Below are 25,451 nucleotides of genomic sequence, written 5' to 3'. Positions count from 1 at the left end.
GTATTAACTTCATTTTAAGAAAATCTCTGGTATAAATAGATCAGGCTCAGTATAGCCTAATTGTAGACTCGTCAATGTTTAGCTCGAATTGATTTATTTAATTAAAGTATGCTAGATTAATTACTGTGTATGTCATTAGCAATGGCCAATGTTGTGTAAAAAAGATACACAAAACAATTTATTTCAACAATTAGTTTTTATTAGGCTTTGCCATAAAGGTAAAATGTGCATTCCATGCAAACAACATCACAGTTTCCTAGAGCTCATCCACTGTGCATAGTGGCATATATATATGATTGGATGGCAGTGATTTTATTTGTTTAAAAGTAGTGGCTTCAGCCAATACTGAGTGAGGAAATTCAGGCCAGGCCAGACATTCTCTGGACAGGCGTGGTGTCGCTGCTATTCATATGCTAATTAGGCCAGACAATCTCTGGCCAGGAGAGGTTTCCCTGCTATTCATATGCCTATTAGAGCCATTAGCACCTCCGCAGGAGCTTTCCACATACGTCATGGTTTGTTTCCGACAATATGTGGCACAGACGAACGCGACGTTCACAGCCTGTAAATTGTCGTTAACTGCCGAAAATTAGGGAGATTATGGCCTCATAATCTGGACTTCAATTGTCCTATTGTTATTAAACGTTCCCAGTATCCCATTAAAACTCACTGTAATTCACCTCCACACCAGTCTGTGCGCTGTTCGCACCCTGCTGGTTAATCTGTCTCCTCTTTGTCTTTCTCTATCACTCTGCCCCTACCCCCGCCCTCACTGCTTTGATTTGAAAAATAGTGGAGGGAGATGACTCATCCGAGAGTTAGAGCAAACGCTTCCAAAGTATGGGAGTATTTCAGGCCAATTGGTAAAAGAGTTGTCTGTACACTCTGTCAAACTTAATTTGCTTATCACGGGAGTAAAACCACGCACCTAAAAAGGAAACACGCAGGAGTTGTTCAAGATGTACGGAGCGTTTTTATTTTTTTCCTCCATGTCACCTCCGGGGCTCCGTAAAGATGCGCCCACAGAAAAGGAAAATACAACCTAAGTATATGATTTATAATGGCTAAGCCTAAAAACTTAAAGCCACTGAGGGGCTGCTATACGGACTTAAACAAACAAACAGTCTATGGCTACTAAACTAGCTGACGCGCTCTCTTCTAACTTACACTGCTCCGTAGCCTACTGTGGGAATCACTGACTCCAATGGTCATCGTTGCGTTTTGATGGTCATTTATTGATCACAAAGTTCTTCATATCAACGTGCAAGAAACCATGTGTCCATCAAGCTCCATCAACAAACATTTCATCATCCACATGAGCGTTGCGCACTGTAGCGATTTGATGCGGTCAAAAACTGTTTGTGCTCCTTCGCTTAACAGCATCCCCAGTTACCTGTTGAAAGGTTCCTACCTATATAAACTTCACTCATATGCCTACCAGTGCCACCAGTGGACAATTTGTGTCCTACACACAAACCAATGAAAATGGCTCTTACATGATTATTAATGAAACGGTGAGCTAGTCTGTACTGTTTATTAACTCTTGAGAAGTACAATGACTGTCTTTTAATGTTAAACAGGCTACTTAGACTTTGGCAGTAATGTTTTAACCCACCATGCATGCAAGTGTAATCGTGAGCAGCACAGAGCTGTGTGCCTGCTTTCAGCGTGATTCATTATTAGGCAGAGCTAATAAGCGGGACCAGTGTAAGTTGCTTTATAAAAAGTGTATTTTTTTGGTCTTGTAATCTACACTACGCAGTACGCCGTCTTCACAACTTGGAGACAAATTGTAGGCTCTACAAACCGGAGAAAGGGTAAGATTTAAAGAATATGCTTTCATTCTGCTGTATAAGGAAATAGATACGTTGATAGACCAATCTTAACCATACATTTTGTTTTAACAGATTAACCTCGCCTCATAACGAGGCCGTGACCTATATTTGCTCGGAGCAAGTCCAGATTTACATGATGTTGACAATGACAGCATTGTGCGTAAATAACGTTTCCTGTTTTCTCATTCTTTCTTTAATTTTACTGTGACTTATGAAAGTTTTTTTTTTTTTTTATTCATACCACTCTCATTTAATTGTTTTCCAGCTGCCTGTAATTATGAGACCTTGCATTGCAGGCGGAAGCTGTGAAGAGTTCAGCTCGGAGTCCAGCGAAAAGAAAGAGGGTAAGATTAGATCCGTTTTGGTCAATGTGACTATTTAGATGTGTGTCCATATGCAGTGCATCGCGCAGTACTGATTGTCTTTATTGATTGTTTTTACAGCTGCTGGAAGCCAGACAGAGTGTGCTGGATGGATTGTGCGTCCTTTTCGCAGCCAGCAGAAGTACAGGGCAACGCACCACAGACGTCTGCAAAACGGACCGAATTAAGACAGAATTCCGCCAGTTACCTTTTTTACCAGTTTACTATTTGTTGTGTAGGCTGTGTGTGTTGTGTGCTAATAAAGCTCTTTTTTTGAATAAACATCACGTTCCTGGGAAATTTTCCTTTCCTCAATAAATTCATGTCCTTGATGGTAATATAATGTAGTCCATAGCATAACAATGACATGAATATACAACATAATAGCATATATATATATATATATATATATATATATATATATATATAAATAAAACAACCTTATCAACTACACTTTTCCCCTTATCCCTTCCCCTCTACACAATGACTCAAAAGCCTGTGTTCACTTCAGTAGCAGTCCCATTTGTTTTTGGAAAACTTGTAGATTTGTTTAATGATTCATTTAAGATACCTGTTGTGACTAGCAGGGAATTAGTTGTGTGCAGCTGTTTTGAAATTAGCTTTTGTTTTATAGCTGGTTTCTAGACATACTGTAAGAGCTTGTTGATACCAACAGTTAGCTAGTGTAAAAGCAGGAAGGGGCTCAATTAAAGAATTTTCCCTTAGAATTGTAGGCTGAATGGGGGAAAATAATCACATGATGCCCTCAGCGAAATGGGCCCATCTGAAATGTCTGTCTCAGCAACACAGCTCTCTACAATATCCTCATCATTTATGCATGCAATGTGTAATGCACTGTATCTGAAGTGCAAAGGCCTCCTTAAGAAGCAGGGGATTTCAAGTATGCAGATCAAAGCAAAGAATACAACATATTTTGGGCCAAAAATAAGGTCTAACATTTAGCACTGCAGCATAAATAGTTAAAAGTGATTTCCACTTTTAGCTCTGTTGCTGGAGCGAACAGTAGTGTGATCCACTCACTTGTTTTGGTGCTTTGAGCCCTGCAGATGTGCATGATACTGTGCCACCGAGTTCAGTGTGACACTGCAGACTTCACAGGTATAGCTCCGTTTAAGACCTGGAATCAAACAGAAACACATTTTAAAATCTCACATTTTCGCATGATTATACAATAACATGATTTTTACTCTACTGCACATAAAAACAAACAACAACAACAACAAACCTAGATAGACCTGCAAAAACATTTCCTCCCTGCAAATACATTTCAGTCTCTGTAGGTAAGCATTCTTGTGTTTTCAAGATTACCATAGCTGATAGATGCTGTTGGTGATGGAGTGGAAAAAAATCAATTTGAACTAGGTAGACAATAAAATCTCATGCATTTCAAAACCCAGGGAAATTAATTCTGCGGATGAATCTTATAGCTAGTACTTGAGACACATATGCTTTAATTTTCTTCCAGATAAAGAAATGTTTATATGCATATTTTGTGTATGTATGTACCTGAACACATTTTTAGCAATTCTTCAATTTGAAGCAAGAATAGTGTCTTCTAAAAGGTTTAACTTGATGTGAACATAATGTTTGTTTGTTGTCTGTTTTATAATATATTTCTATAAAAAAAACAATCTAATATGTTTATTGCATAGAAAAATAATACAAATACACAACAAACAGAACGAAGCACATCAGAATTTGGTCAAACATGGTCGAAAATTAAATAACAAAAAAGATGTCTTGTCAAAAGGACAACAAGTGGACATCGAAGAGTGAAAAAGTACACACATACCCATATACATATATTCACAGTGAGACACTACAAAACATCCGCAGCCTGCCCTTTAAAGAATCTCAGTACAGGGTCCCATACCTTATCAAACACATCTCCTCTATCTTCGTTATAGTATCTCAGTCTTTCCAAATGTAGTATGTTAGACATTTCTCCCAGCCACAGGTCATATGTAGGCACAGAGTCAATTTTTCACATACGTAAAATCAATTTCTTCGCAATCACCATCCCAAATTCAGTAGCCTTCCTCTCGTACCTCTTAGAAAGGGATAACGGGATTTGCCGCTCCCAGAATCGCCACAAGAGGGTTAGGTTCCCAACTTTTCCCAAAAGTCTCAGAGAAGCAGTAAAAAATACTTATGAATTGAACATATGAATGAAGTTTCCTGCATGACCAATGTGTGTGTTAAGTAACCTACCATGGCTTTTTATTGATTATAGACAGGTGAGACACTAGGGTAAAATCTGTGCAGTTTCTCTAAGGAATAGTAGAGTCTGTGGAGCGTTTTAAACTGTATAAGATTGTGTCTGACATGTACTGAACACATTGTGTAATCATTCATCCTATATCTCATCAATTAATTCCACATTTAATCTGCCCATACATGCCTATGCTCCTAAGTGCTCATCAGCGTTGTTTTATGAAGGATTTGGTAGAAAGGACACCGCCCCGCGAGTAGCCAGGTCAAATCTATTCATTGTCTGAAGAGTTTCATGCTTGTTCAGGCTTTCAAAGTTCGGCACATTTTTCCTGATAAAATCTCTTGTTGGTAAATATCTGAGAAAGCTAGAGGCAGGAATATTATAAGCAGTTTGTAGCTATCAAAATGATGCAAAACTGCCTTCAATATACAAATAATTTATGTTAATAATACCCTTCTGTTTTCAGGCAAAGAACACTGCATCGTTCAGGCCAGGAATAACTGATTGGAGTGTTGGTATATATTTTTGGGGCCTTACAGTAATATAAGATTGTATCTGATCCTATATGCGAATAGTGCCATTAGTTACAAAGTTGTTACTGTCTATAGATATATCTAGATAGACTGTTACTATAGTAACAGCTTAAAAAAGTCATGCTATAGCATGACTTTTTAACTGCGGTGGGGCTATTAAGAAGTGCTAGTAAGGAAGTCTTTCTGCAAAGCAGACGTTCTATGAATAGCCACGCTGGGCAGGAATCTGAAGCAGAGGGCGGGCCAATAGGCAAGCATGGACAGATGAGCAGCCCAATAATACAGTTTAAAGTGCTCATATTATGCTTTTTGGCTTTTCCCCTTTCCTTTATTGTGTTATATATCTTTTTGTGCATGTTATAGGTTTACAAAGTGAAGAAGCCCAAAGTCCACCCCAAAGGGACTTACCATCTCCAACAGAAAACACTGTTCACCAACTGCTCCAAACAGCTCTATTGTAGTCCAGCCTTTACTTCCGTGACGAACGTGTGTCACTTTGTAACACACGTTATAATGCTCGCCTAGCTGCTAGCATGGCACTCCCTCATGCTCTGCAACTGACTGGCTAGCAGTACTTACTGCACATGTGCGACTGCCAACAAAGATGGTACAGAAGTGTAGCTAAAACAGAGAGCTCAACACACAGGGTGAAAAGAGGAGCTGCAGCAATGTGCAGTACAACAAAAATATGGTGTTTTCTGAAAATGAAACCACATAAACCTATTCTGGTACAACCTCTAAATACAATTATAAACCTGAAAATGAGCATAATATGAGCACTTTAAAGTTTGATAAAGCAAAGCCTCCGACATCCTTTGCCTTACATAGATGTTTTTTGGAAAGTCAAATGGCTTTGTAGTTCCTCCAGGTCATCTAGCTTGGCCTGTTGTAGCAAAACACTGGGACACTAGGCTATCATGTCACCTCTCCAGCTCAGCACGGCAGTCTCAGTTGAGGAAACTCGCTCAGTAATGTCTGTTAGAGCCGATTTAAGGTTGGAGAGAGACATTTTAAGCATGTCAAATCTATCATCCATGGCACTTTTCAGCTTATTTATCGCTGCTAAAACATCTTCGTTTGTAGCTGGGGCCTTAGCACTAGTAACGTCAGCCTTAGTGCTAGCTGCGGCAGCACCAGCTTCTTCGTTGGCCTCTACCTCAGTGTTGTCTTTGACAAAATCCTTTATAATCGGGCCTTTTTCAGATTTAGGTCCCTTGCCTCTTCTTGTCATATTGTCGATAATGCTACAGCTCTTTTCAAACTCGCTTTAAATTAAAGACTTTAAAGTGAAGTAAAAAAGTAAGGTCTACTCCATAGCTGAACCTGGCGGAAGTGCAGATACATCTACATTTTGATATAAAGTTTAGATATTTTACCTTTTCCTCCTATGCTAGAACTAGAGCATGCTACATGCTCACAATGACAAGTTAGTTAGCAGTTAAGTTTAGGCACCAAAATGACTAGTTATGTTCAGGAAAAATGGTTGGGTTAGGGTTTGGTTTAAAACACTCCCAAGGAACATGCATTTCCTGGGTGAAATAATTTTATTTTAAAGAATTTCTGCATAACAGTCTGTATGTATGAACAGACAAACACCAAAAAGACAGGATGAAAAACAAAACAAAACCATAAACTGCCAGTTCATATAAAATATACCAGTATGTATCTATATATTCCAGTCCAAAAACCGAAAAGAATGTCTACAGATTTTGAAGATTCAGAGTTCCATGGAGCTGGGAAGTGAGGTCAAAGAAGGCTCAAATCAAGGGCAGGGTCCCAGCAAGCAAATTACATGAAAGCAATTCACATCATGAGAATAGGAAAACAATTCACATCATACAGTACAACACAATCTAATACCATTAAACCTCATCCTGAGACTGTTCTCTCTTAATATGGTCTGTGAAAGGCCCCCAGATCTTACGGAATTTGCGGTGGGTGTCTGACAAAGTGTAGTGCAGCTCCTCCAGGTACAAACAGGATACCATATCATTCAACCATATCTTAAAGCGAGGTGGGGACGCTGATTTCCATTCTCTTAAAATAACCCTTTTGGCTATGACCATACCAAACATAAGGGCCTGTTGTAATTCTATAGAGAGTCACTGAATGAGGGGAGCAACCCAGTATTGCCAAGAGGCCGTCTTAATGGGGTTTTATATATAGCACTGTACAGTTGAAAAATGTCACCCCAAAAACGTATGAGCTTGGGACATGCCCAAAAAAAGATGACCCAGAGTCCCATCACTGGACTTGCATTTATCACAAGTGGCAGAGACAGAGGGGAAAATCCTATTCAGTTTAGTTTTTGAAAAGTACAGTCGGTGAATGACTTTAAACTGAATAAGCTGAAGTCTGGCATTGATAGAACATGCCTTGATTCTCTCTAATGCCAATGACCATAGCCCATCTGAAATCTCCTCTCCTGTGTCTTTAACCCACGCTTCTTTAATGTGAAGAGAAGAGGTAACTGACGGAAAGAGGGCTACAAACTGTGAAATCAAACCTTTGGATGTCAAGTCAGAAGTTGGTAAAATTCGTGTTGTGTGGGCACTGACTCCTTTACGAAGTTTCTACTTTGAAGATAACGAAAAAAAATGGCTGGATGGTAGCACATATTTCTCTTTAAGTTGAGTGAAAGATGCAACACAATTATTAATATAAAGATCGCTAATAGTAGCAAGTCCCTTCTCTGACCAGTGCGTAAACACTGAGTCCATTAGACCTGGCTTGAAAGAAGGGTTGTGACATATGGGAGCATAAAAGGATAACTCAGGGAGATTCAGCACACCCTTAATTTGTCTAAGAATCTTCAAAGAGTTTGATCAAATAAAATCACCTTTTAGTTGTTTGATGGACATATTTGGATTTGAAAATAAAACAGCACTAAGGGAAGCTCCAACAGTCTTTGACTTGTGGGACTCAATCACAGGCCAATCTGGACAGAGGTTAATCTCATCATTACATAGCCTATAGTACACTCAGATGCGCCACAATTTATCCCCCTAATTTGGGGGCTGGCTCTAATAGCTATTGCCAGGGGCTCAAGAGCCAAGGCAAAAAGCATAGGGGAAAGGCAGCACCCCTGCCTGGTGCCACGGTCCAGCAGGAATGGGGGGGACCTGTCATAATTAGTCAATATGGAGGATTTTAGACATATAGCATTCTTAACATTTTCATAAATTTAACACCAAAGCCAAATTTTTCAAGAGTAGCAAACATGTATCTCCATTCGCCTTGGTCAAAGGCCTGCTGGGCATCTAACGATATAACAGCAGCGTGGGATAGCTTATTAGAGTACATTGTATTTAACAGGCGGTGAGGAGAATCTATCTGGAATGCAACCCGTTTGATCCGGGTGGATTAGGGCACCGATATGTTGACTTAATCGGTTCATAAGAATTTTTGTAATAATTTTTTGGTCACTATTTAGCAAACTTACAGGACGGTAAGATGTGACAACAGTGTCATCCCTGTCTTTTTTCAGGAGAAGACAAACATGAGCTTCATAAAGAGAGCCGGGAAAAATCCCCGCCTTCAGAGAGCAGTTTACCATACGCAGAAGGAGTGGAGCAATGGTTTCTATATGTGCCTTGTAGAATTCTATGCCAAATCCATCAGGACCACAGGCCAAGGAGTGAATAGCTGTTTTGATTTCATCCAGTGATATGTCAGAATCCATGTCTTGCCTTATTACATCATCTAGAACTGGAATGTCCAGTGTGTTGAGAAAGTCTGAGATATCAACATCAGTGGCCTTTGACTTTGATGCATACAGTTGACTATAAAAGTCATCATTAATTTGTTTGGGATCAGTTAACAGCTGTCCAGTAGAAGATGAGACCTTATGGATCGCCCTATCAGCTTGCACCCCTTTTAACTGCCTAGCAAGAAGCTTGTCCGCTTTCTCACCCAGTTCAAAGTGCTTTTATTTCAACTTAAAAATATAGTGCCTGACCTGTTCGCCAAGAATATGGTTATACTCATATTTTATCTTCAAGATGTTATTAAGAATATCATCAGATTTTGACTCGGTAAGAATCCTCCACAGCAATAAGTTCAGTTTCAATTTCAGAGAAATGCTTCCGTGTAGCCTTTTTACTTGCTGATTAATAGGAGATGATGTGACCTCTCATAACAACTTTAAAGGACTCCCAGAGGGTTGAATCTGAGACCGCACCATTGTCATTAATAAGTATAAAGTCTGACATCCTAGTGGAAATGTATTCTTGAAAACAATTATCTGAGTTCAGTGTGGAGTTAAACTTCCAGTTGTACTGACATGCATGGAGATTAAAATGTATCTTCATGGACAGAGGAGCATTGTCTGAAACTAAGATATTGTGATATGTGGAGCTGATGACTCGATATTCTATAGTCTAGCATCAACTAGAAAATAATCGATTCTGGAAAAGCTACCATGTACAGAAGAAAAAGAGAACAAGTATTCTCGACCTAAAGGGTGCTGATGCCTCCATATGTCAACTGTGTCAAGTGATTTAATCAGGTTGTTGAGCATAAATACCGATCTCAATTGTGGGGCTGCTTTAGAAGAAGAGCGGTCTGCCTGAAGATCTAAAAAGCAGTTGAAATCTCTCCCAATAATTATATTGTGAGTATTATGCTCCGCAGCAACAAAAGTCAGGGCAGTCGAAGTTGGGGGCATAAATATTCAAAAGGACTAATACATGGGTTTCCTTTTTACAAACATTACAGGGTGCGTGCACATACCAGGGGCAGAAGCCAGATTGGTGAGCTGGTCCGCTACTGCAACAACCTGAAGTATTGAAGCTTTCCTTATTGTTTGTATATAACTGCTGACACAATAAAACGTGATTTTAGTTGGATCTGTTTGTCTGTCTTTAATTTTGCATTGTTACTGTGATATATATATGTATGGCTATAATTATCATTTTAGGCTAATGTAACAGCCAATGTTAGCAGCAGGGTTACCCCTGAGTGTACCCCTATGGTTGGTTTATGCCTTAAAATAATGGCCAGGATTTCCGGGAAAAGTTACGATATGTGTGTCTCCATTTCAAAACATCACTGCAGGTTGACTGTTTTTAGCAGCAGAGGTTGATTGTGGGCGAGAGGGCGCCAACACTGTCGTGGTTAGCTAACGTTAGCAAAACGTCGGCATAGCGTTAGCTAGCTGTCTAAACTTGTGAAAAGCCGAACAGCATCCCCATCCAAGTAATAAATAAACACTAGGCAAATATGTTGTTACTGGAGCTAGTAGGCTACCATCAAAACGTGAGATATCTAATCGAAAATGTGTTTACAACTTCGGGGGATTTCACAGGTGGGACTGACTGGCAAGTTAGCCCATAGCTAGCTGATGATGCCTTCTATTTCTAGATCTAGCTAGATTACCAGTACTTATCTGAACTAACGACATGATCACCGTCACTAGATATAAAGAAAACCTTGACTTTCACTCGGTGCTATTCACTGACAGTAAAAACACCTCTTCCTCATCCCAGTCAGTCACCATAGTTCTAGTACTAGGATGAGGCACGTCTCCCCAACGTGACGTCATCACCGAAATGCGTTAAAAAAAAACAATAATACCAAAAACGACAAAAACTGGCCTTTAACACTATTTGGAGACACATTTAACAATGATATACATATGTTGAGTGCTTTATGTACCCATTAATCAACAGTGGTGGTTAACCTGCAACATGGGCTTTAAGGACTTTGCCAAGACCCCTACAGTTCCAGGAGGTAAAAGTAATAGGACTCTCTCCTGACCTACTTGAGTAATTATCCTGCATTAAAATAAAAGTATGACAGAGATTTTGGACTAACATATGAAAAATATAAATCTGGCAAACAACACATAAACACACCCCAAAACAACCCCAAAGCCGCAACAGAGAACTAAGCGGCGTGTCCCAAGTACTGATAGGAGACTGCCAAACTAAACCAACAGCTCCGGACTCTCCTCTATTGTAATACATATCATGTACTGCAGCAAAGAGAAAACAAACAAAAAAGTGGACTCAATAGTTTGGTAAGTGGGCTCAAATTCACACTGGGCAACACAGAACAAACTATTTATTGCAGTTGGAAATAATGTACAATATGAATATGCAAATGAGTCACAAAAACAAAATACCTTTGTCTATCCTAACGCAAATACGGTCACATAATGCAGATGCAATAGCATGGAAAATGTAAGATACACAGACAGCTAATCTGTCTCTTTGTCAGTTATAATAGAGTTGTCAAACCGTTCTGCAGCTGCTGGTGAGTTAAAGATGCTGTTTTGTTGTAGGTCACTTGAAGTTTGGCTGGAAAGCGCATGGTGCACTTGGCTCCAGCATCAGCCAGCCTGTTCCGGACGCTATTGAGGGATTGACGTTGAGCTACCACATCTGCAGTCTAGGCGGGAAATATCGATACTTTCCCATCTTGGTAACTGAGCAGTGCCCATTGTCGGCTTAGTTGTAGGATATTTCTCACGTCTCTGTCTTTATGAAGTTTGGCGATGATGACCCTTGGCGACTCCTCTCCGGTTGGCTTTGGCTTTAGGCTGCAATGTGCTCTGTCTATTTTGACCGGTTTGCTGAAGTTTTCTTGACCAAGTATCTCTGAAATCTGCTGAGACACAAACTCGGCTGGGCGACCGTTTTCTTCACCCTCTTTGATACCAACGATCCTAATGTTGAGCCTTCGGGAGCACCCTTCTAAGTCATTTAGCTTGGCACTGAGACGACCGTTATCTACTTGAAGCTCCTTACATGTGGTCTCCAACGCTGTGATGGGGTGGTCGGCATCTGTAAGAGCCTCTTCCATGCCATCTATGCGACGTTCCACTTCGTGTTGTTCTGAAGCGTGGCCAGGTTTGCATTGAGTGAATCAAGGCATCCCTCCATCGACTTTTTGAGGTCATCAACTAGCTTGGAAACTTCAGCTAGCTGCTCTTCTCCTTGTTTAGTGATAGCTGCTAGTATTGCTTTGTTGCTAGCCTCAGTGGAGGGTACATTCTTCTGGTGTTGAGCTTTGTTCCTCTGCATTTTCGAAGTAAAAATGAGCCCACTAGATTAAAGTACAATTTAACTGATAAACTATGACATAAAAAACAGATGCAGTATATTTCAGTAGAATAAGAGGAAATTGCACGGAGCTCCACAAAAGCGTGACCTACTCCATTACGGCACACTAGCGCCCCCTGAAAGTCCTTTGCTTCCCCGGGAAGCGAACTCCGCTCCCTGGCATCCACCCTGACCTCCTCCCTACACGGTCCACAGCGTTTTTATACAGCAGCAGTCATTGTGGTGCATACAGCAAAAACAAAAAACGTGGAATACTTACGAATTTCAGTGATTAACTTTTCGTAGCTATATGTACGTATGGTTCATGAGAACAGCCTGTAGCATGCTAACATGTGCTAAACATAAAGTACAACTAAGGCTGATGATAATGCCATTAGTTTTGTGGTGATGGTGCTAGAAAGTCAGGCAATTACTGTATCAGAGTTATTACAATTCATCCTCAGGGGGACATGAATGTGTGTATAGTGTTGGCTGGTGACTAGAAGAACGCTGGAATGTTCAACAAGTGCCGTTTACATATAACAGTTATTAGTAGCTGGCATATTAGCATAGCACTATACATCTAGTAGTCACCATATTTACTCTCCTACTCTTTATACTCAGGGTCTCAACAAGGGGTTGATGCCTAGACCTTAAGGTGTCTGATTTATTTGGGATCTAAAAGTTGTCTAATTTTTTTAAATTGTGCACCTACAACGTCCTCAGTGTCTGTGATAATGGTTGTATTGAGTCAGCTCCCTGATGCTACAAATTATGAGCACCCTGTGTAATCGCTGTCATGTTGTACTAATCTTATTGTGGTTTGAAAAATGGTCATCATGATTGCCTTACTCTCATAATTAAGTTAACTCTTTCATAACTACACCTCAGAGCTAAAGGCCAAGAGAATATAAATGTCATCCTACAATCACTGAATTACATTTCCATATCCTCTTTATCAAATTTCCCCCATGAATGACCGTTACTCTAAACCATCACACAAAGGAATGAGCTGCTGAAACTCATAGTTATTTTCTTTCAGGGTAGTGGCAGGTGATGTTGAAAATGTTCCTTTTTCCAACAACTTATTTCTCAGATATTGGTGTCAGCTGTTTTCTTCTAACATTTTGATGGAGGGCAATATTCCCCAGAAAGAGAGAGAGAGAGAGAGAGGCAAATCTCTCTCTTTCACTTTCCTCCTGATAAGCTGCACAATAACCACTCTGTCAGTCTGCTACCACCAGGACTGAGATTTCAATTTTGCAAGGCCGTCCCCAGACGCAGTCATGAGCTGACATTAAAGTTCTGCAGCAGGCAATGAGGGTCTGCTCTGCAGTGGCCCTTTGACAGCTTGCTTCTCAAATAACTTTTGAAAAGGTGAAGGATTATACAGCGGTCCCGGTATCCATCACTGCCAGCCACCTGCGACTCTTCCCACACGGCGCTGCCCTGCATGAGTGATTAAGCACTGGGAGCCTTCGGGCCTCTGCAGCGCTTCCCCTCGGTCACCTGTACCTCTCCCTTTCTGAGGCATTGTCTATGAGTCATTGGAGACTTGTTTGTTTTGGTTAACTTGTCCCTTAGTCGAGAAAAGAGACAGCTCAGAAGAGGATGCAGAAGAAGAACAATGTGCTCTGCAGTCTCATATATTTGGTTAGATTGGAATTGTTGAAATGAAAACAGGTTGTGGAGCTAAAGCATGCAGAGAAAAATGCTATCTGATGTCTTTTATCTTCATTTGATCTTACAGGCAGTTTCCCCGGTGTGTGCGTTTGTTTTTTTTCAGTCCTCTGCCAATGCGCTATACAACACTGGGAGCGTCTCAGAAGTGGAGCGTCTTGCTGCCCGACTCGCAGATTTTATTATCTCTACAAATACTTTAATTATGTGTTTATTAAACAAGTATTTCCTGCGTGGCCTGCCTTTGGCGAGGGGGAGGAGGGTTCTCTGCATCAGCCTTACGCTTGGCCAGCAAGTGATATTTGAGACTTCACGTACTCCAGTGGTAACTCAATTTAGAAGGGCTTTGAAACTGAACTTGCCATTCAAATTAACCTTTTCTTTATCCCTTTCTGCTCAAGGTGGTTTGTTTCTGCTAGCCATCCACAACATTTCTGCTGCATCGCTTCCTGATTTCCCGAAAATACTGAGCGTCCCGAGGCCCAAATCACAGAAAGCACGCACGTAAATCGTGTTAAATAAATTGTGGCTTTAAAAGGAATTTGTGTTAAGTCGTTATTATCGCATAAACTTTGACAGTCCTAGTAGAAATATAAAATTCTTTATGAATACGGCCATAAATGATTTACAGTTTATTGTGATTTAGTTAAGTGACTGGCACTTAAAGGGTGGATGTGAGCAAGTTACCTTTTTTCATTGGAACTGTGGCCGAAAAGATTGACCCTTACAAGAGTCAAAGATTCAGCTACATCCAGCATCCGCACATCCACATAGGCGATTTAGGCTTTTGCCTAGGGCAGCACTTTGCGTCGGGCGGCCAAATGTGGGCAAAAAAAGATATTAATGATGATAAGCAAAATCGTGATGAAAAGTAGGCTTCATTTGCTCTCTGGTTTAGGTGTTTGAAGCACATGAGAAAGTGGTGGAGACATTTGCACTGTACTTAGTTTGAGGAGCTGAAATTGGATTATTTGGAAAACATATAGTCATGACTCTGCTGTAAATAATTTGGAACCAGGTTTTTGGAGATATTATGCAGCAGGGGTGGAACGGTACATGTATTCGTATTGAACCGAAACGGTACGGGCGTCTTGGTTCGGTACATGAATTTACACGGAGAATACACAGTATAAAAATAAATAAAACTTGCGTGCAAATGAATTAATGTAATGTGGAACTACTGTTACATACGCGTTACTTAGGGACACCTAATCTGTAGCCCCGCCTTAGCTCTGAAGCTCCCAAGCTCCGCCTACATGTCGAGTCGGTCCAGTGAGTCCACACGAAGCAAACTAGTCCCTTCCATATACAACCAAACACGGATGTACTGTAGCTGTATCCCTTCTTGCCTCGACCACAAATGGCTTCCAGGCCCATTTGCTTCGCTGTTTGCTCCGCTGTTAGCTCCACTTTTAGCTCCGCCGTTAGCTGTTAGCTCTGCCACAATTCGCCAACTGCTCTGTGTAACCAAAGCTGCTCTTTTAACACCCCTGCTCTGTGTATTCACATATGAGAGCAGCGCTTGTCTCCCATATCACACTACAAGCTCCAGATGGAGTCTGGAGATGATGTGGGGTAGCCTACTTATAGTTTACTGTTTACATCTTACTTTATACGCTTCAGGCTGTTGCAGCTAGCTCAGCGGAGAGACTGGATGACACTAGGTGGTACAGCCTGAGACATGCACAATAAAAAAAATTGCCTTCTGCATTTTTGTTATGCTTTTCCCTCCATTGTACCAAACCGAACCATGATGTCTGAACCGAGGTATGAACCGAACCGTGACTTCAGTGTACTGTTCCACCCCTGTTATGCAGACCTGTTTTGTGCGTTATTTGTGGATCCGCAAAATGCTTGCATATTGCTTCATGCATTCTTCATTATTGTTGACACTTTGAGCAGGCCGACGTTGCACTAGACCATTTGCATAATGTGTATGGCATATTGGTCTTTGCGTTTCGTTGCTGGTATGGTGCGTTGCAAATAGAGGGGTGGCATATTTGTTTTTCTCCTAGAGCGGCAGAAGTACTGGCACCCACTCCTCCTGGTTACTGAAGGAATGTGCTGTTTTATTTACAAGGGCGTGTGTCATAGGGCATTATTGAAAGTATTACATTTAGAATGATAACAAAGACCAAGTGACAACTGACGTAAACACTGAAAAGATCCTCCTCTACAGTACTTGATGTCCTCCCCCAAAAAATGTATGGACTCAGCTTTGAGTTACAGTGAGTTACAGATTAATCTATATAATCTTTGTATACAATCGGTGACTGTGTATCCACATACATATTGCATCGTCTGAGAGGGAGAGATATACACCCCTGATGAAACAAAAAGGACCTTTCACTTTTGAATGCAAACCATTTACTGCAGACAAGCATCGATGGAAAGTTAATAAACCACAATCCAATCTCATTGAAAGCTGATAGAACATGGTAACTGCTAGCTAGTCTATATCTGGCACACTCGCCTCTACATTGACTCGCCAATAAGCCACAGATTGGGGTGCTGAGTTGAGTTATTTTGTTTGCTCTGTAGTAAATCTCTGGTGGTCTCTCAGCTAATTGAGACCTATAGCTATACCTATTGAGCCGTTGGCTGGGAACATGGTGGCAGAATGACTGATCAGCAGCGTAGTCCTATGGGACTGTTTATGAGCAGGGAAAAAGGTGGTACAGGTCCAGGGTTCATGCTAAATTAACCAGCAGCCATCTGCCCCACTCAGATGGTGCAAGTTTAGCTCATTCCCTGTCTGATTGCAGCAGGGCACCCAGGCTGAAAGAGCATATGCTAAATCCGAGTCGGTATGAAACAAATTGTTTGGTAAGTTGCAACCGCGGGACATATTATAATGGATTGCTTTGTGAAATGGACTTTCAGAATAAAATCATCACTCAAAAGTGTTTTCAACCCCTTGAAGCAATAAAACAGTCATGCTCACCAAATCACGGATAAGATTGGTCTCTGAAATTGGACACAGTTTGGAAATGGGCAGTAGGTAGAGATGTAATATCTTGATGAGAACAGGCTTTAGCTGTGAAAGGCATTAGCTGTTAACAAATGGCTGGCCTTCTTGTGGTCTAATCAGGTGTTTAAATTGAACAAGTTAGTGTGCACGTGGGCAGACTTTGCCTTTTGTTTCCCCTTGAAGAGGACCTTGATCAGCCAGGCTTAAATAGATCTATTTTAGGATCAGGGGGAGTATCAAATATAACACACAGCCGAGAGCAACAGCTTGAGAACTGCAATTGCAGGGCTCTATAGAAGGAAGAGCTGGAAAGCACAGGAAGTGAGAAAGAGGGGGACAATGTGCTAAATCACATCTGCCTGTCGGGGTGTTCGACAGGCCAGACTACTGTCTAAATTTAGAGTTTTGGAGTGAGCACTGACCAACAGCACTGTGTTGTCTTTCGGCAGCACAAGGTATCAAAAGAAACTAAGTGATCAATATAATGAAAAAAAATCCATGAGAAGTTCAGACAGCCGAAAATGATAATGTTTATTGCTGGTCAACATTGGGTACAGTGTGTTCGTACAAGCAATACTTTTTACGAATATTTTCCTTGACCCTCCCTGAGTGACTCGGGGAAAAAAGCATGAGCCTCCCTCCATCATAAATAACCATTTTATTCACACAAATGGCATATAAGAGAAAATAAAAGGCAAAGGGTGACCTTTTCCAATCATTACATTTAACAGTGAATGGGGAAAAAAGTAAACTACAAGTCTAACATACTGTGCGATCTCCTTAAGTACTGCCAATGTTAACCATGTCAGCTCTGAAATAAAAATAAGATGCTATTAGTACAGAAAATGCAACAAGAAAACAGCACAGAGGGAGTGAGTGCTATTACCAAACAAACAGCTAATTTCTTAAGCAAAACACAAATAATCGCGTTACCGAAAGAAAACGGTCCACTTCAGTAGAATATGGATGCATGCAGCCATCCCTCCTATCACACAAGCAACATTTAATAAGCCTGCACAGTGGCGCCAGCAGGATTATATTTTATAGTGTCCCGCCGCAAAGTAAAGGTACCCACGCACAAACATACATACGTAAGATACTCAGCAAGCGAGTGAGGGAGCAAGAAAGAGAGGACAAATTCATGTTTTTTTGCACCATTACAACACCACCATGAAATTTGATTAGCCTACCGCACACATTTTAAAGTGGGTTCACACAATCATTGCAGCTCTAATACAGTAGCTCAAATTTGCAGAAGAGTCATGCAAAAGGCCAAATACACTCAGCCAGGAGCAAGCCAAACCGGTAGACCAGTGACACACAGACAAATGCTTACAGATTGTATTGACATCAACAACCCCGTGGTTAATCCACTGATCGGGCAGGTCAGGTCATGTAAATCAACATTCTGATTGATAGCAGATGGGTTGAGAGTGGGTGAAATAATACATAATTAATGGGAAAAATATTAATTACATTATTTTAAATGTGAATAGAGCAGGAGCAGAGCTGCTGTGTGTCCCCATTAAGAGAGACGCTGTGCACATTTACCCACACAGCAACTTCATTTATTATTTCAGAAGCTAAAACGCATTGCAACGTTTAGAATTAGGCTACTGAAAGCAGCCTCTCTAGTCATTAACGTTAATTGTTCAAGAAACACCCGTACATCAATACAATACATAATTGAAAAAGCAATAGCCTACATGGACTGGTAGAAGGGGAGTGAAAATAATTAATTTGGGTGGCTGTGGGTGGATGATTTAAGTGTGAAAGCAGATTCAGATGCATGGCCAATCCAGTGAGGAGCGAACGGGTGAAGTTGTTTTGGGTCAGTGTTCTCGGCTAAAAATAAACCAATCTCCCGTGCGCTGTATAACTTTGGATTCGGCAATCCATTTATTCACAGTTCTGTCGGAGACAAAAGTGAAGTTCTACATTAACCGGTTCAAAACCACTCTAAACATACCAAGTTTAGTGAGTCCCGTCATGTACAGGGGGTAAAAGATATATTTTGAAACAATAAAAATGTAACATACATACATTTAATTGATGTCCCTCCCCTATTGCCAAAATAAAGAAATTGTGCTTAGAAAATTATTTGACGTGCCTCCCCTGTTTTGAACCAACTCCCATCTTTCAATGAACAAATCTAACGAACAGTCCCTAAAAACTTGGTAGCATATGGATAATTGGACTTATGATGAAAACTGTTGGAATTTATAGCAATTTAACTTATATCTGTCCTGACAGATGATAAAAAAGTAAGTAACTTTTTGCTTCTTTGCACTACTGTTACAAAATAAACAACTGTTGTAATGGTGATATTGACATCTTACAGTGGTTTGCACTGCTTTAATCATGAGACAAGGTTGTGTGAGGGCCACATCACAGATTTTACAGAACATATCTTTAGATTATTGAGCAGTACATCAAGTTAAATAATATATTATAACCTACATTTCGATATTTACTATGAAAATGAACACCATGGCTGTTAATTTCCACAATACACTCGTATTGTACTGAGAAAGAACAATACAGAATTTCCTAGAATACACAGTGGCACTTCTTTAGATTAATCATGCTCTCTTAGCAAATACTTAAGCATGCTAAGCTCCATAAAGTTCTCTTGTATCTTCTCATAAAAATATTCCACATTTGGATAATGACTTGGGCCAGCTGACTGCTCAAACCTCAGTGTTAGTTCTCAGCTCTCTTTGCTTCTCTGTTATGTATTTTTTTTTTTTTGGAACAATCAGATTTGATTCCAGTTGCTATGAGCTGACGTGACCACTTGACTACCACTATTTACTTTATTCATCAAAACCAAGGTAAACCAAGATTGGTAGGAGATGACATCACTCCCTTATTAAGGTATTTAGCAACAATAAAAGATTATAAGGGTAATTCTTTCAAAGAAATGGCAGAAACATGCAATATATCCATGATGTTCCACTTCCGGGATGGCTCCAGTGCAGCTGGAAATTCCTTCTTTTTGGGCCGGATATCCGTTACCATCCGCTTTCTTTGTGTTGTAATTTTAAACTCCGGTGGATTTATGAGGACTATGGTTAACTGCTCCTCAGATCTCTGCAGTTTACTGTTTACAGTTTACTGCTGCATGACTAAAACAACCTTTGAACGTAAACATGTTCCACCAAAACAAGTTCCTTCCTGAGGCTATTTTGCAGCGGCACCGTAGCTCCGCCTGACACTTAGCACAGCCCGACACTTAGCACTGCCCAAGATGATTGTGATTGGTTTAAAGAAATGCCAATTAACCAGAGCACGTTTTTCTCCTATCCTGGAATGCTGTGTGGACTAGCCAGACCCTCCTCCGCAGTGCTGTGGAGGAGGGTCTGGCAATGTGAGACTACAAAATATTAGACTTAACCAGTTGTAAATGCAGGTACAATGACAGTATGATATAATAGATAATCTTTGGTTTGTCCTATCATGTTGTTGTAAAGAAACACATTTAGTACAGCATTAAAGCTATAGTGCATAGTTTCTGTCGCCCCCATGAGGAATTATAAGTAATGACATCAAAACTGTCAGCATGGTTTAATGTACTGTAGAGCATGTGCACAATGTGTTTGCTCTCAACATGAATACATCCTGCCTCTCTGAGGAGCTGCCCCACCAGAAGAAGCACTTTGTTAATATATGTTGCTCAGCCTGAAACTATCTTCAGGGCCTGTTCGAACAAGACAGCACCAGACACAGAGCAGGCATGAAGTATAATGGACTGTTCTTTTGACAGCCATGGTAATGGATGGGAGTGAAAACAGCTGCTGTGGCACCGCATGGAGTTTCAGTGAGTTCATATTTTCCTTCCTGTACTTTGATTAATTTTTACATATTGTCAGCTAACCTTGCAGAAACAAATGTTGTAATTCAATCTAAGGAAAGGGCAATTTTCAGATTTGAAGAGTAGAGCCCCTGGTTCTGGTTCTTCTATGGCTTAGATCAGCATGAAACTCGCTAAGTTGAATCATGAGTCCATAAGATTTACAACTGTGTTAGAAAATATCTGCTTCTTTGAGAAAAGTCAAACTATATGTGCATGTGGTGTACATAAAAAATCGGAGGAAAGAAGTTATTTACGATACCCAAATTGCGAAAAGACAAACAAAAAGAAACGTATTGTTTACATATTTTAGCATTCAGAGCCCCAGGAGAAGATTAAGTTTTTTTCACTCCTTATTTTAAACAAACTGCTCACACAGGACATATAGACATGCAATGCATTGAATAAGGTTATGTATACCAGTAATATAATATTTTAATAAGTGTTTCACAGTTTACTTGAAGTTGAGTTTTCTCTGACTGAAAATTTGTAAAAAAGAACCCTGGAAGGATCACAACATCAAGCCATTGCAATTTTATCTGATTCTGTTCAGATAAGTTGTATTTAGTTTAAAACTATGACGGCCGGCCTTTAGTTTTATACAGAGAAAATAATACGGATTTAAATATTGGTCAGAAAAATCACAGTTAGAAATGACCCATAACTCATTTTACTGCCACTTGCTTTTCCATTTGACCTAACCCACACCATTCATCTAAAATGAAAGTGTATCATGTTAAAATCAAAAAGACCAACCTTAGTAATATGCTTTTTTTACACACCATCCTCCATATTTCTTGTAATAGAGTTTCATATGCTTTTACATTCTGCAGGCAGCAGCACGCTTTAGTAGTGTTTTAATATCCATATCACCATATTCTTTGTATCACATACAGTATGTTTAACGATCACTCAAGTCTTTTCTCATTATTCAGATCACTCAAGTCATTTGTCACAGAGTCACAGACAAAAGTAACCTGAAGAAAAGCTGACCATTCCCTCATATCAAAAATAGGTAGCATATGTCTCTTGTTGCACTGTATAGAACATACAGACTCAAGCTCTGTCCAATAAACTGACTTGTAGCTGTAACTGCAACAAAGATTGGATCATCTTGAAAAGGCTCAGTTATTCTTTCAAATCCTTTCAATATCACTCTGTCCAATCAAGGGTCTTCCCTGTCATCTTTAGTTCAATCTCACATTGCTGCACTTGTCAAAATAGTAAAGAAGTCAAAAAGTCACACTGCAGATTTTCCTTCAGATTAAAATAAACATGCTACAACACAACTTAGAAAATAGAATTCAGAATGGCTGATCCCAATGGGAATATACAGTAAACCACTTAATTTTTTTTCCATCTAAGCTCTTGCATGCATGACCTATAGGCTTTATCTTCAATTTTGATGAAATTATTCTCTCATCGGTTGCATATTATGTCGTGGACATATCCCTCGAATGCATACTGCAGTCCCTTTTGTCTTGCTCTATCAGATATTTCACCCGTTTGCCAAAAATGACTAATTATCTCCTGACACCGGTGCATACATACGTACATAGACGTGCCAGGCACGAAAGCTTGACAGGCGCAGTGTTGCCAACTCTTTTCCAATGAAAGTCGCTAGCACCAGCTCCAAAAGTCGCTAGATGACGCCATACGCTCATTTGCATATTTTTGACGTCATTACGCAATCATTTGTTTAAAGCTTAGTGGTTGTGTCAGCAAGGTAGATAGAAAGAAATAGAACTCTTTAGCCAAATAATCACAAATATCAATACAGGAATTTATTTTACCTTATAATTATTACTTAGGTAGCCTATCTTTGAAGTAAAAAAAAGAAATTCTACAAAGGGAGGGAAAAAGATCGAGAAAGAATTCTCAAAGAAGGCTGGCTTGCCAGCTCAGCGGCGCTTTCTCCCATTGCGTCCTGCTGTCTCTCCTACCTACACCAGCACCCGCACACCCTGTCCCCCTTCTACCTGCCTGCGCACTGTGCGCAGTGCTGCTGCACATGAGGAGAGAGGGGAGAGGCTGCTCCGCTGCCCCTCAGTCACAGAACAGAAGACTGTTTTGGCGGCTACAGGAGAGAAATACCTTGCGTGTTCGCTGGACAATACTGGCGACTTTTCTACAGAAACCCGCCAGATTTGTCGCTAGTTGCTTTTTTGAAAAAAAGTCGCTAAGGGGGTCTGAAAAGTCGCTAAATCTAGCGACAAAGTCGCTAAATTGGCAACACTGGACAGGCGTACCAACAGTAACTAAGGAGGGCGGGGCTTAGCGAAGGGTCCCTTCCTCTGGATGATTTTACCTTTCAACCTTACAGGAGCTGAATGTTTGAAACTCAAAAAGATAGATTTGGGGTTCAGTATTAAACCTAACCTGTAATTTATTCAATCACATAAAGCACTTTATTCCAGGCTGTTCTCATGAACCAATCGTACATATAGCTATGAAAAGTAATCTCTGTAATTCATATGTATTCCACATATTTATTACTGTATGCCCCACATTCAGTGCCGCTGTATAAGACCGCAAAGATCTGCGTAGGGAGGAGGTCGAGGTGGATGGACGGGTCCTAAAAAACACAAGGCTTTCAAGCGGGGGAGCAGAGTTTGTGTCCCGGGAGACTTTAACCCAGGAAACCCAGGTGTTTATGTTTAGGGAGTACCACTTAAAGGTCCATCCATCCATCTTCATCCGCTTATCCGGGGTCGGGTCGCGGGGGTAGCAGCTCCAGCAGGGGACCCCAAACTTCCCTTTCCCGGGCCACATTAACCAGCTCCGACTGGGGGATCCCGAGGCGTTCCCAGGCCAGGTTAGAGATATAATCCCTCCACCTAGTCCTGGGTCTCCCCCGAGGCCTCCTCCCAGCTGGACGTGCCTGGAACACCTCCCTAGGGAGGCGCCCAGGGGGCATCCTTACCAGATGCCCGAACCACCTCAACTGGCTCCTTTCGAGCAGCGGCTCTACTCCGAGCTACTCACGGATAACTGAGCTTCTCACCCTATCTCTAAGGGAGACACCAGCTACCCTCCTGAGGAAACCGTTTTCGGCCGCTTGTACCCTGGATCTTGTTCTTTCGGTCATGACCCAGCCTTCATGACCATAGGTGAGGGTAGGAACAAAAACTGACCGGTAGATTGAGAGCTTTGCCTTCTGGCTCAGCTCTCTTTTCGTCACAACGGTGCGATAAATTGAATGTAATACCGCACCTGCTGTGCCGATTCTCCGACCAATCTCCCGCTCCATTGTCCCCTCACTCGCGAACAAGACCCCAAGGTACTTGAACTCCTTCACTTGGGGTAAGGACTCATTCCCTACCTGGAGAAGGCACTCCATCGGTTTCCTGGTGAGAACCATGGCCTCCGATTTAGAGGTGCTGATCCTCATCCCAGCCGCTTCACACTCGGCTGCGAACCGATCCAGTGAGTGCTGAAGGTCACAGGCCGATGATGCCATCAGGACCACATCATCTGCAAAAAGCAGCGATGAGATCCCCAGCCCACCGAACTGCAACCCCTCTCCACCCCGACTACGCCTCGATATCCTGTCCATAAATACTACAAACAGGATTGGTGACAAAGCGTAGCCCTGGCGGAGGCCAACTCTCACCTGAAACGAGTCCGACTTACTGCCGAGAACCCGGACACAGCTCTCGCTTTGGTCGTACAGAGATTGGATGGCCCTGAGAAGGGACCCCCTCACCCCGTACTCCCGCAGCACCTCCCACAGTATCTCCCGGGGCACCCGGTCATACGCCTTCTCCAGATCCACAAAACACATGTAGACTGGTTGGGCATACTCCCAGGCTCCCTCCAGGATCCTTGCGAGAGTAAAGATCTGGTCCGTTGTTCCACGACCAGGACGGAATCCGCATTGTTCCTCTTCAACCTGAGATTCGACTATCGACCGAACCCTCCTTTCCAGCACCTTGGAGTAGACTTTACCGGGGAGGCTGAGAAGTGTGATACCCCTGTAATTGGCACACACCCTCTGGTCCCCCCTTTTTTAAAAAAGGGGAACCACCACCCCAGTCTGCCACTCCTTAGGCACCGTCCCAGACTTCCACGCAATGTTGAAGAGGCGTGTCAACCAAGACAACCCCTCCACACCCAGAGCTTTAAGCATTTCTGGACGGATCTCATCAATTCCTGGGGCTTTGCCACTGTGGAGTTGTTTAACTACCTCAGCAACCTCCACCAGGGAAATTGATGCCAATCCCCCTCATCCTCCAGCTCTGCCTCTACCATAGAGGGCGTATTAGTCGGATTTAGGAGTTCCTCAAAGTGCTCCTTCCACCGCCCTATTACCTCCTCAGTTGAGGTCAACAGCGTCCCCATCCTTACTGTACACAGCTTGGATGGTTCCCCCGCTCCCCTCCTGAGGTGGCGAACGGTTTTCCAGAAGCACCTTGGTGCCGACCGAAAGTCCTTCTCCATGTCTTCTCCGAACTTCTCCCACACACGCTGCTTTGCCTCTGTCACGGCAGAGGCTGCAGCCTTTCGGGCCCTTCGGTACCTTGCAACTGCCTCCGGAGTCGTCTGGGATAACATATCCCGGAAAGACTCCTTCTTCAGTCGGACGGCTTCCCTGACCACCGGTGTCCACCACGGTGTTCGTGGGTTACCGCCCCTTGAGGCACCTAAGACCCTAAGACCACAGCTCCTCACCGCAGCTTCAGCAAAGGAAACTTTGAACATTGTCCACTCGGGTTCAATGCCCCCAGCCTCCACAGGGATGCACGAAAAGCTCCGCCGGAGGTGTGAGTTGAAAGTCTGTCTGACAGGGGCCTCCTCCAGACGTTCCCAATTTACCCGCACTACCCGTTTCTGCTTACCAGGTCTGTCCAGAGTCTTCCCCCCACCCCTGACCCAACTCACCACCAGATGGTGATCGGTTGACAGCTCCGCCCCTCTCTTCACCCGAGTGTCCAAAAC

The 25,451-nt window shown here is 41.8% G+C and overlaps 1 protein-coding gene across 1 annotated transcript in view; it reads right to left on the bottom strand.

Annotated features, from left to right (window-relative positions):
- zmat4a (zinc finger, matrin-type 4a) overlaps positions 1–25,451 on the bottom strand; it is a 186,180-nt gene that overhangs the window by 10,989 nt on the left and 149,740 nt on the right. Inside the window, exon 5 of the mRNA XM_078249623.1 lies at positions 3,239–3,335. Coding sequence (XP_078105749.1) covers positions 3,239–3,335 — 97 coding nt within the window. The remainder of the gene's footprint in view (positions 1–3,238; positions 3,336–25,451) is intronic.

This window comes from Sander vitreus, chromosome 5 (assembly GCF_031162955.1).
Source record: "Sander vitreus isolate 19-12246 chromosome 5, sanVit1, whole genome shotgun sequence".
NCBI lineage: Eukaryota > Metazoa > Chordata > Actinopteri > Perciformes > Percidae > Sander > Sander vitreus.
Note: the sequence above shows the minus strand (reverse complement) of the source record. Positions and strands in the feature narration are given on the sequence as shown.